The sequence below is a fragment of the Haliotis rufescens genome, unplaced genomic scaffold (genome assembly GCF_023055435.1).
Source record: "Haliotis rufescens isolate VD_foot unplaced genomic scaffold, xgHalRufe1.0.p SCAF_4, whole genome shotgun sequence".
Lineage (NCBI taxonomy): Eukaryota > Metazoa > Mollusca > Gastropoda > Lepetellida > Haliotidae > Haliotis > Haliotis rufescens.
The window spans coordinates 15,999,695-16,012,610 of NW_025964112.1; the positions used below are offsets into that span (position 1 = coordinate 15,999,695).

Below are 12,916 nucleotides of genomic sequence, written 5' to 3' on the forward strand. Positions count from 1 at the left end.
GTAAGCCACAAGGCGATGCTCAGCGAGCGAGTGGGTTATTGGGCCATTTTAAGCAATATTACACCAAACTCACGCCAGGGGACGGGATTCACTGAAATGGGCTTCAAATAGATATTTGTTTTGGGAATCGAAGAATGGCTTTTACACTATGTGTCCATCCACATCAGAAATCAAATGGACGAGGCTCCCCCATTGCCCTCACGCGTTTCTTATCAAATTACGGAATAAACTCTGATCTGATGAATACTAACTGCATCTATAGGATAATATTATGAAATGGCATGGTAACGCTGTGTTAGATTTAAGTACATGTCTCTTAGTATCACATCGCGGGGTAAACTGCTGGGCGAAAGAAAGGTATACATTTGAAATCTGGATTTGACTAAAAAAATGACAAACTTTTTCAATACGTTACCAGGCGGAAAACAGTCACCGAGACATTGCAAGCATACGGTCCAAAACACAACTATGATACCTGTATCAAAGGCATCACCATCGGATAAACATTCCTTGATTGTTTCATTTTTTGCCAACACCAAAGTTGTGTGTACACTTCTTTTGCCCGACAGTGTATAACTCATATCTTGTGGATATACTGTTAAAGTATCCTGACAGTATTTCCCAGAGAAAGCCAATTACTCAGTGCTATGTTTCATCTTCGTAAGATGATGTGCAATCATTAAAAAGAAATTCTTACAGAATTTCTGCCTGAAAATTTCATTTTTCTTCAAAGCAAACGCAAACATATAATTTGAAACATAATACTCAAGTGAAAAACCGTTTGATAATTGGTCTTTCACATACATATGAACCTCGTTTAATATCTCTGGCTGAATACACATCTACAAGAAATACCTGTGCTTATTGATCTTATACCGAGCTGCTCTTCTCCTAGAATGCAACCTGGAGAAGACAAGATAGTGTTCGACAACGGGCTCGTGCTTCATCGTCTACAGTGCCTCAGAATGTTCGGAGACTGGATCAATTCGATTGTCGACTTCGGCCTCAGCCTCACTCGCATGACGTTAGACATCTCCTCACTTGCCTGCATGGCCGCACTCTCAATGGTAACCTGTAAGTATATACCCGCCTTTTTATACTTACTCTTGTACAGTGAAACATTATCAGCTGGAACTCCCTCAACAGGCTTCATCACTGAAGCAATTTATTGGTTTCGGAATCAACATTATAGGCACTATGGTTTAATATTAGCACAATGCTTGTGTCGAACAACGGATAATTCGACATGTTCTATGCTACAAAGAACAGATGATCAAGTTTAACTGATTTGATATATGATAAAGCGTAGTCGAGACAAGTTATTACATGCTGCTTAATATCCATTGGTAGTAAGGCTAATATTAATTTATAGCCAGTATTGCAGTTGTTTTGCGTTGTAATAGAACACAATACAATAACAACCTTAGCGACACGAATATCGTAAGTCTGTTTTAAGGTATGGGAATTACGATCACCTTAGCGCTAAGATCGCTTTGTACAACGGCACCCGGGGCCCACTTGCACAAAGCGGTCATAGCGCTAAGACTTGTAATTCCCATACTTCAACATTGACTTTGTCTTAAGATCGCTTCAAGGGCTACAGTGTTTTCAAAGTTGTAAAGATTCACGGGTCTCTATGAACTACGGATATAACGAAGTCTGCTACTTCGAGTGAGTGAGTTGGGTGAGTGAGTGAGTCACTGATACCACGAAACAACGGCTTTGACCATCTTGATTCGAATTCAATGTCACATACAGCGTTAATGTTATGCGAAGGACGAACTTCGTATATAACGAACATTAAGTTATTTAGAGGGTCCCTATAATTTCGTGACATCCGGAGTGTACTGATGGCATTTTAAGAGGTGATGTTTATATCCCGTTCTTCATTTCAGTGCGACATGGTCTGAAGGAACCCAAAAAGATGGAGGACCTTCAAATGAAAATCATTGACTGTCTCCGCGATCATTGCACATATAACAGTGAAGCACAAAAGAAATCTCACTTTTTCTCGAGGATTCTCGGCAAGATTGCCGAGCTCCGGTCACTTAGTCGAGAGGGCCTACAACGCATGTTCTACTTCAAGCTGGAGGACGTGATACGAGCGCCCCCAATTATCGAGAACATGTATCTATCAAATCAACTTCCGTTTTAAGTCACGTGACCGGAAATGCCCCAAAGATGCCACCCCCACAGATTTGCTGACTTGACCCGGCTTACGTTTCCTTTTTCTGCCTAATATTTCAAGGCGGTGTGCTGTCTAATTGGTGCAAAGACTTTTTCTTTTAGTTATAATTAGAGTTTGACTTTGTTGCGGTATATTTTACTAAATTGTGCAATAGTTTTCATTATGAATGCTACCTCTATCGCCTGGTACATTGAGTCAAGAGACCAAATATAAGAATCCATTGATTATTCTACAGAAATATTATTTTAAAAAAAGGTATCATAAATTTCATATCATACATATATATATAATGTGTAATTGACAAATATTTAGTTTCTATTTTAAATATTTTCTCAATAAAAAGGATTGAAAATTGGACAAAACAGATTAAAAGAAAATAAATCATTCTTTAAAAAAAGCAAATATTGCTGGTCTTGAAGGGGTTAGAGGCTAAATGTATTCATCCGCGCCAAATGTTTCAGTTCGTAGGGAGCGCATGCGAAAAGTAGTGCGCAGGTCACGTGATTTCAGTATCATCATCTGGGTCTAGTATTTTTTAAAAACATTTTATTGATAGACGTATTTGTTTCCGTATGATTCTTTTGATAATGTTAAATGTTTTCAATCTCCCATGATGTAGTTTTATAATGCTTGTGACATTGTTGATGAAATATAGTGCCGCTTTAGTGATGGCTGTGAATTGTCGCGGACCAACATACTTATGTATTACTACGCCAGGATGTGAGTGCGATCTAGTCAAAACGAGGCAGCAAAGCATGATGGGATTGAAGGATAGTCGAGGAATTCATACTGTTAACTGTTATTTATAGCTAACCTTTATTTACAGATATATCATTCCAAAATCCACAAAATTGAACGATTTCTATAAATGACAGAAGCAAAGTACTACCAACTAGGTTTTTGAAAGCTTCTGTCTAACGTTTTGAATTATAAAAGCCAAACATATCGCGAAAAATATCGTGTCAAAATATTTGATAAAGTTTCTGCCAAAATTTGTGCCACGAACCAAAGAATACTTCAAGTAATACTTAAAGAATACTTCAAGTAATGCCTCGTTTATCCATGCTGCATTTTAGTGTTTATTCCGTTATGAAATATTGTGATAGATGACGTACTTAACTGACACATAATAAACTATTTTTGTTGCATATTATCGCCACGCGAAATGAGCAAAGGGACATGACTCTTTATGAATAATTAAACGCCGCCATTTTGTCTCGGCATCGGCCATGTAAAGCGTATAAGCCACGGTGTCTTCCTTCAAGTGGAGTCTTCATGTATAATTGACTAGCAAAACTTTTAGCTCAAATGAAATAAGAAACCTTTAGATCTTATAACGTTTGGGCAAGATGTGGTACATTTCACTGCATAATTCACGAAGCGTTTCTTCAGGTTCTTGTTAAAGAATCGTACGATTGAAATCCTAAAGAAACGTGTTTGTTGGGCGGTTTCGTCATAATTGTTTGTGGGGCGTTGTACATATTGTATTTGAGTGTAAAAGAGCTAAATATAAGTGTGAAAGAGGTACTTCTAGAATTTATCGTCTCCAAACAGACAAAGGGTTACTCTATGTTGAGTAATGAATGAGCTGCAATATGGACCTACCCATGTGAAATTGACATTGTCCCCATTGTCATACGTTTGGAGACATATACATATACATATATATATTATATATATTTTACCTATTGTCAAAGAAAGATTTAATAATGCAACTCTTTGCATGATCCTGTCGATTTCTATTATATTTATATCTCACGATCAGATTTCTATTTTTACATCTTTGAATACAAAATACATTAGGTTTGTAATTCCTAACTGTTTTAAGATCTAGTCGACTGATAGCATAGTATTTAGGGTTGGTTTTATACGTTTATACATGAATGTGAACATAACATTGGGATCATCTCAAAGGTTGATTGTTTACCGTAGGCGGGGCGTTTGTCTTACAGTGCAAATGGAACCCCTAGAAAGATTTCTACCACTTAGAGATTATTTATTCTTTGAGCTTTTGAGATGATCCCTACTCTTTAATGAGAATGGATGAAGACGCAGTCATAATGTTGTTATATTTTAAGAAAAGTTATTTATTTAAGTATAAAAGGGCTACTTACATTACTAACGTCATAACCGGATATTGTGGTATGTGGTATATACGGAAGCATGTTGCTAGGATACCACGACTTCCGGTAATGGCGGACGTTGTCAAGGTATCTTGATAATTCATTCCAACACCCGGGGAAGAGTTTATTTATTTACCGTTCGTAAGGAGTATGTACATAAAGCACTGAACGTGCATGTTGAGATCTCAATACGTACAAATGTACAAATTCTAGTCGTTAGTCGGTATATAGTCTTTGTGTTTGACACAGTTGTTTTTACAGTTTAGTCACGTGATGCAGTCGGTGCGCCGATTTGATGCGCACTGATCTGTGTAATTGTCGACGTGAATTACCTTAATTTCCATATTTGTATTGCCCGGTAATGGATTGTTAAATCTTGATATTTTACACTGTTTTCCATGACAAAGAATCGAAATTTAATGTACTTTGTATATTTGCACAAGAAATTAATGTAGTGTTTGGTCGTGACTTGTTTAATTTGTCAGTTTCTTATCACCTTTATATGCTGACTGTTTAAGCAAAGCTTAAACGCGAAAAATCTATCCTCGAAAATGATTTTTGTACAGAGATCTGGAGCTAAATAAAATGCCTAAATACTTCGAACGGTTTCCAGTAGTTTTGTGTACACTGAAGTGTGTGTATGTGTTAGTTGAGTATGACTCGGTTACTTCTGAGCGTTTGAATTTCACCCCACGGCTAGCGGATCCTCTAGCTCAGTGAGTGAATAAGTTGGGTTTAACGCCGTTTTGAACAGTATTCAAGTTGTATCACGGCGGGTCAGCTTACCTGGATAAAAATCCATCCGGTGCAGGCATTGAACGTTGGCCTCTTTTGTAAAACCCACCACCATGCGTATGATTCTGTTAAGCCAAAGAATACGTTCGGGACTTGGCTTGTTTGTTTGTTTTTTAACGCCGCACTCAGCAATATCCCAGTTATATGACGGCGGTCTGTAAATAATCGAGTCTGGACCAGACAATCCAGTGATTGACAATATATTCATCGATCCACGCAATTGGGATACGATGACATGCATCAACCAAGTCAGCGACCCTGACAACCCGATCCCGTTAGTCGCCTCTTACGACGTACATAGTCGCCTTTTACAGCAAGCAAGAGTTGCTGAAGACCTATTCTACCCCGGGTCTTCACGGGCCTCGGGAAGGGTGAATGGTTTGGGTTTCACGCTGCTATAAGCGACATTCAAGGATTATCAAGGCGGCTGCACACATAATACCAACGAGGGAATCAAACATGGACCTTTGGTGTTACAAGCGAACGCCTTAACCACTTGACTACCCTACTGACCAATAATTAGCTAACGAATATCTTATATGCATTGGTGAACTTCGTCATATCCAGAGTTCGTAATATCAGAATAGCCTTTAAGTTAATATTCAAAATAACGGTACTTCTGCAATAGTTTATTGTCGTGTTAAATTCCATTACATCGGTTATCTCGAAATGACCTCATATAACAGCTTCGAGATAAGGGGGAATGGCATTGTAATGGCTCTCGGTGCAAACGACCTCGGGCATGATATTGGCAACTGTGTTATTCACACCTTGTCTGTCACCTCGGCTTCAAAGTAGTGGCACGCTGACATTGACGTGATTGCGTCGCCATAGCAACCATGTCATGACATCAGACGACGCATTTCTATGTCACTTGCCCCTGGGGTGTTTATGTCAATGGCTCTAGTGTGAACATCACAAGGGTTGTCACGTGGTGATGTATGTGAGGGGTCTGTTTGTATAGGTCCTTACCCGGAGCAGCCTCGTTTAGTATGCCACACAGTGTAAGTTTACACAAAATGAAACGAAACGAATAAAACCTTTTTCTATTCCCTCACAACTCTCGGTAAAAGAAACAAACCCATTTTTATGTTCTTACCATTAGGAAACAATAAATATGTGAAAGTATTTATGAAGATAAACTTTGTTATCGGCTGTATTACCGCAAATGAATTTCGAATGTGCGGTTTCATAAAATATGCAAAGGAATGAAATCGGAAACGAAAGTAGCATGTGAATTTAAAAAAAAAGAATATAACTCAGGACAAACGGGTGACGAAAATAAGAATTTATTTCAAGCAAGGTGATTTGAGCGGCAAACCTCGTAAACTGAAATCAGACATGTATATTAATTGCGTCGGTTCGTTCAGTTTTGTTTACCGCCGGCTTGTGTTTCGTCCGCTTAAGGATAAAGCATGTGACCTTAATGTGGTTTTAGTTTAACAAAAGTAGTCCAAAACACACGCGATACAGCGCATACTGTTACCTCGGAACTCGGTATCTCGATATCTCATATATGTCGATGTATCTCTATGCTCTCGTCAGAATCCCTATCGGCACTGTGAATATGATCTTACATTGATACTTTGTTTGTTTCGAACTATATATTACTCGAATATATTGGACAGGTCTCAGAAACTTCGAGTAAACGAGTTAACCGTGTATTTTAATTCCTAATCTCAATCTGTTACGTTATCCTGGTTGACATCATAACAATCATTTGGAACATAAGGGTGCAACAAGTAGGATATGATTCAAGATTGAGTGATCAGCCTCGTTGTTTTGGTTGATTACATGTCGTCGTATCTCAATTGCGCGAATCGATGTTCATGGTGTCAGTCACTGGATTGTCAGGTTCAGAATCGATGACATTCAGACTGACGTCATACGGCTTGCTGAGTGTAGCCTTAAACAAACAATATTATATTATAAACAACAAGCACGATTATATCAAACAATAATATGATATTAAACTATATTTCCATATAAATGATTCAGATTTGAAAAAATACTTCATCTCGATATAATTTCAAAAATGTATGTATTTTTTGTTAATTGTCATTTGAACAATCAATCACAGGAATCGTTGGAAATATGTAATAATGCATGAACATATTCCGACCTTGTTGTTACTACAAATGAGGTCCTATGTCGATGTTTACAACCCGAAACAAAAAAAAATACCGGACCGACCAAATTTAAAGTGAGTTTTATCGAAGAGAAACCATCTTTTAATGTTTTTCTTCATGGGATTGTTCACTTACAGAGATAGCACATTCATTTTGGCTTCAAGAAAACATCACAACAGTCCTTTATATCAATTTATTCGTTTATTAATTGTGTAGGGCGTCTTCTTCGGGTCGGACCGTTGATGGGAGAAAGTTCAGAAGATGTAATTGCTACTCTTCATGAAAGTTCCTTTGCTATACTAACCAACGCGATGAATAATGGTTGGAAGTATACATATAGCACTGTGTGACATCTTTGATGTTCTTACAAGGTTTAAGTTTAAGCTGCTTAATCCGTTGTTAGCACGTTTCAACGCTAATGTCGAACACCAATTCCTCTTTTTGAGCGGTAAAATCATTGGCTCGTGAAGAAAAGCATGATTCAGTAAGTCTTAGATCGCAAGACATCGGATTGTAAGTAGATGTGCATAGTAACTGGAAGGCATATCTGACTAATCACACTCCCGAACAACATTCGTCATGTCACACTGTAATATCCCCCAATATCTTTAATAAAATGTGCGGAATTGTAACAGGCCGGACGAATATGGCAATTATGCTTTGTATATGATGTGTGTGTGTGTGTGTGTGTGTGTGTGTGTGTGTGTGTGTGTGTGTGTGTGTGTGTGTGTGTGTGTGTGTGTGTGATATGTTGGTGTGGTGTGTATGAGTATGAGTTCATGTTGTTCATGTGCTTGTACGTGTGCGTATGTTTGTGATTTGCGTGTATATGGAGTGCGTGTGTGTGTTTGTGTGTGTATGTGGTGTGTGTGTGCGCGCGTGTGTGTTAACCACATTCCTAAATGCCCAACCAATGCTCATAACCAGCGGACCCCTGTCGTTAAGTGAGTGAGTTGGGCGGGTTCAACACCGTTTTGAACAGTATTCTACTTATTCCACAACACGCCAGCTTAATTGTAAAAGCAGTTTCAAAAGACACGGGTGGTGCTTAGAAGTGGCACATATAAGGCCAGATTTTTAACTGAGGAAGAAATCTGCGAAAACCACTCTTCACTATTATCAACACGTGACTCTAAAGACCCGTGAAGATCCGGAGTAGAATAGTTCTTCAGCAACCCATGCTTGCCGTAAAAGGCGACTATGCTAGTCGTAAAAGGCGACTAACGGGATCGGGTGGTCAGGCTCGCTGACTTGGTTTGATGCACGGTCATCGATCCCAATTGCGTGGATCGATGCTCATGATATCAATCACTGGATTGTCTGGTCCAGACTCGATTATTTACAGACCGCCGTCATATAGCTTGAATATTGCTGAGTGCGGCGTAAAACAACAAACACACCAACCAACCAACGTGACTCTAAAACCTGAAGACATGTCAATTCCTGTTTTGTACTGGACCCCAAAGCTATATATATTGCTGGGTCCAGCTAATGTTCCACCAAATGTCGCAAAGATTAACCATAATGCTTCATACACTCGAGGAAGTATCTTCTGTTTATTAACAGAAAGTATTTGAGACAAGGGAAATTAATACCATGTGGATTCTCAAAAACTTAGAAAGAACCATGTTAAAGTCTGTCAAAACATTTGAATTTTTAGCTTTGTAGACCACTATTCCACACAACAAACTTAAAAATATTAATGCCTTTATCCATTGGGCATTTGATACTAAACGTGGTGACATTTGTGAATATCTGAAGTTTACTGGGAAATAAATATATGAATGATTGACTTCCTCAATGATAACATCCATGTAAAAGTCTGGCATAAGAGATTGAGGCAAGAAGTCGGCTTCCTCATGGCCACCAATTGTATTCACCCTCAGCTTCGATGATCCGATATCGTTCAATGACGCCAATTTCCTTATACATGGAATAGAAATATAGGAGATCAGTGAAACATATCTACAAAACTGTATGACAAGAGGGATGACTTCAACACTTCAATTGCCATATGCACCTTTTGTTGAGCAATATTCCAGCCCTTCCAGTCCTTTGCAGTCTCATTAAAATCTGATCTTAGTTTTCACTACCGCTAAACAAAGATCTGAGGACATCCCATTACGGGTCACGTCAGACCGACCTTTCGCGAATTTTGACCGACCAATGAAATGACTGACAAGAAATCGAGCTTTACGATACTAGTTTCAAACTGGCGACTACGCTTCGAAACCTATTTTGACGTATTCTCGATTTAAAAAAACAAACTGATAAGAAGAACACTCTGGAATGTATAGAACAATCGTATGGATATAATTATAAAACCCGTAACTGTCGTTCGGAGTACCCCGTCTTAAATATTTCGTGGTTGCATGATTATATAATACATTCCGACAGTCACTTTCATGATCTGGTAAGCGACGCTCTGATTGGTTGGATGAAAGGTCGTTCTGACGTGACCCTTAATGGTATGTCCTGAGATCGTTGTTTAGCGATAGCGAGAACTAAGATCTGATTTTAATGAGATTGAGTCCTTGGTGTCTACATTTCACAACTTTTGAGGTACAATCGAGCATGCTCTTTCTACGAAGATTTCAAAGAGCGTGATACGACTCGTGCCCCAAAGCCGTTTAATCAAGGATACAACACTGAAGGACTCAGTAAAGCTTTCAAATTTTTTTTATGGTAGACATTGAGGCTTATTTCATATTATTAGACCCACAATACAATGCGTTTGGATAGAACATACCAAATATATATTCCGTTGAGGATTTAAACATGGATGTTCCGTTTTCACAGTGTTTCGCTATACATGCTTAGACCAAAGATTTCAGAGTGACGAACTTCATGATTGTGACGTCTAGACTTCTTACTCAGTTAAAAAGACATTATCAGGTTTTGTCTGAAGCGTTATTTGCTATAACAGTCAAATATAGCCACCATCTTCGTCTAGGTGTGGGTTTCACTGTCTGGTGACACTATAATCGATGGATAAAAAGGTCACATACCACAGACACGCACATGCTGCGGAGGCATTTAAAAGAACCATGTGTTATGGTTGTTTATATGTGTATGGTATCAACAGGCCTGGACCAGCGGACCCAAAAGTCGTGTGACAAGTTTTAAAAATGTCGCTCTGTTCTCGTTCAGATGATGAGATATGAAAAAGGACCTATTTGGTTCACTGGAAAATCTCACTGCAGAGTTTAATCAACGAGATCGAGGAAAACGTTTTGAAATCATTATCAGAAGGTATCAATATTTCTTTTCAGTGCTCATATTTATACATATTACAAAAATAACTGTATGGAAAATGTTAAACGCCCGGTAATTTGAACCTTTGAAACCTCCTGCTAACGTCCTAGGTTCCAAATTCAATTTCCGGGTATCAAATACTCAGTAACACCCACAAATAAAAAACACCACATAATGTTTATGTACTCAAATGCTTTATGTTGACGTATAATGACTTTTGTAATACCAAGACCAGCTACACAAATGAAACAATGTGTTCGCTTCCGCTTGAAGCTCATGCCACAGGATACTGATTTGACAGACAACACGAAGTCCGTATAAAAGTATGGATAGGTGACTTAATTCTAAATGACTGCAGATGCATTTTACGAAGTAAGGAGACAAAAAATAAGCAAAAAAGTTGATGTTTATGAACATCTTATCAATTGGACATAGGATCATCTTCAAGACTTCAAATAAAGTGAAACATTAAACTGTTCATTTAATATCAGGGGATAAATAAAATGATATTTAGCTGCTTTAATGTTGGAATCAGTGATGTGAGTGATGAAATGTGTTTAACGCCACCTTGAGCAGTATTTCAGTTGAGTTTAATGTTAGAGGCAATCCTTAGGTAATTCAGATCGTGGTGGTTTAACATTTTGATGCTGATAAAAAAGAAATATTTGTACTGATCAGTTTGACCATGATGATATCATTTTTCTTGAAGACATATTTCCCAAATGTCCTCGCGATACAGGCTGGTCGCCGGTTGTATAATCTTCGTGACATGTACAAATGGATTTATTTCGCAATGTACTCTTGTACTATTCGCTTGCATGGTCCAAATCCTTACTTCTTTGGAATGTTTACTAATAAGGCTTCAACAAAAAAACCAAAAAACTTTTAAAACTGAGAATCAAGTCTAACCTTTACTGAACAATGTAAATACGCAATGTAAACTACAACACAGTTTGAATATTTGTGACTGAAGCTATATGTTTGTTTTTGAGACAATATGTAAAAACTAATTTAATCTGGAATAGCGGAAATAAATATCTCAAATACTCGGAACATTTTTCTGTTGCGTTTCTAACGTTTTCAGTATATGCCCATGTTGTTCGGAACAGCTGGAACTTGCTGCTGCTTCTCGGCCGCCTTCAAGACAAAGGAAACGAAATATTTTTTAATCAGCTTCAAATGTAACTAGTTTTACCCGAAATAATGATACTGTTTCCTATAATATTATAAATACAGTAAGATGTGCAACGTATCTTTCTTGTCACCCTGATAAATTGCTATTTAAAAACGTTCAAACCTTCTCCCGTTGTTGTGCATGTTCTTGGTTGTTCGAATATATCATACAGTGCACGGGTGGCCAAATAGGTATGTTTGCCAGAAATCTATGATCGTGGGTTCGAATCCCAGATTCGCTCTGATAATGTTTCTAGGTTTGTCATTTGAGACCCTTGTGCATGGGTTTCAGCAAAGTGGTAAACGAGTTAGACCTTCATCACTTCGGGCTTTCCTATAGAGAAAGTGACAGACATGCGTGGTGTCACTCGTGTCATGGCATGGTTGCTATGGCAACGCATTTGCGTCAGTGTCCGCGTGCCATAACTGCATGGCAGACAATGTGTGAATAACTCGATAGTCAATATTAAGGCCAAGGCCGGTGAACCCAAATAACGAAAATAATGAAATAGAAAAAATACGATAGCTTGTCTTTGGAACTGAAATACCGTTCAAAAGCGGCGTTAAGCCTTACTTACTCACTCACTCACTGTAAAAATGGCAAAGCTATATAAAAAATATTTAAGTACTCAAGCACTCACTCTCACAATGGCAATGCTAGAATAAATATGTACGTCTATATACAATTCATATTCGCGAGATATCTTTTGGAACATATGCATATCCGATGTCCTGATAAGTCGAAAATATCTGTGTTCAATGAATCGGCATAATATGGGAAAAGCTTATCAGTGTATTTGCTTGTGTTGGTAGATAATATATATATCAATTATTTAAACTAAAATGCAAATCAATACTGAGGGTTTATCTGCAGCTCTTTTGTGGGTAAATGACACGGCGACGAATTGCAATATTAACACCACGTGAGAATAATCGCCAAGCTATGTTGTCAACGTATTGGAACCATCCATGACTGGGGATGCAGAATATGTAGTGGGCGTCATGAAAAATGATAAATATATTATTCTTTTGGAATAGGCCCGTATACAGCCTTAGATCTAATCAGGCCAACAAACTCAATCTTGTCCTTTTTGATAAATCCAATGAAATCATTTGTATAACTGATTTTTATTAACGACATTAACCACGTGTGTGTTGCTACCCGAACACTGGAGGAACTCCATACAGTTTCCAAAGACATTGAACTTCCAAAGGGTAATAAACAAAACCATCAAAGGAAAAACCATTTCCAA

General features: G+C 38.1%; 1 protein-coding gene across 6 annotated transcripts in view; it reads left to right on the forward strand.

Annotated features, from left to right (window-relative positions):
* LOC124140517 (nuclear receptor subfamily 4 group A member 2-like) overlaps window positions 1-4,910 on the forward strand; it is a 43,238-nt gene extending 38,328 nt beyond the window's left edge. For all 6 annotated transcript variants that reach the window (XM_046508134.2, XM_046508136.2, XM_046508133.2 and 3 more), the window contains 2 exons: window positions 896-1,074; window positions 1,896-4,910. In XM_046508134.2, the coding sequence (XP_046364090.1) occupies window positions 896-1,074; window positions 1,896-2,155 (439 nt within the window). In that variant the 3' untranslated portion in view covers window positions 2,156-4,910. The remainder of the gene's footprint in view (window positions 1-895; window positions 1,075-1,895) is intronic.
* The last annotated feature ends 8,006 nt before the right edge of the window (window positions 4,911-12,916 follow it).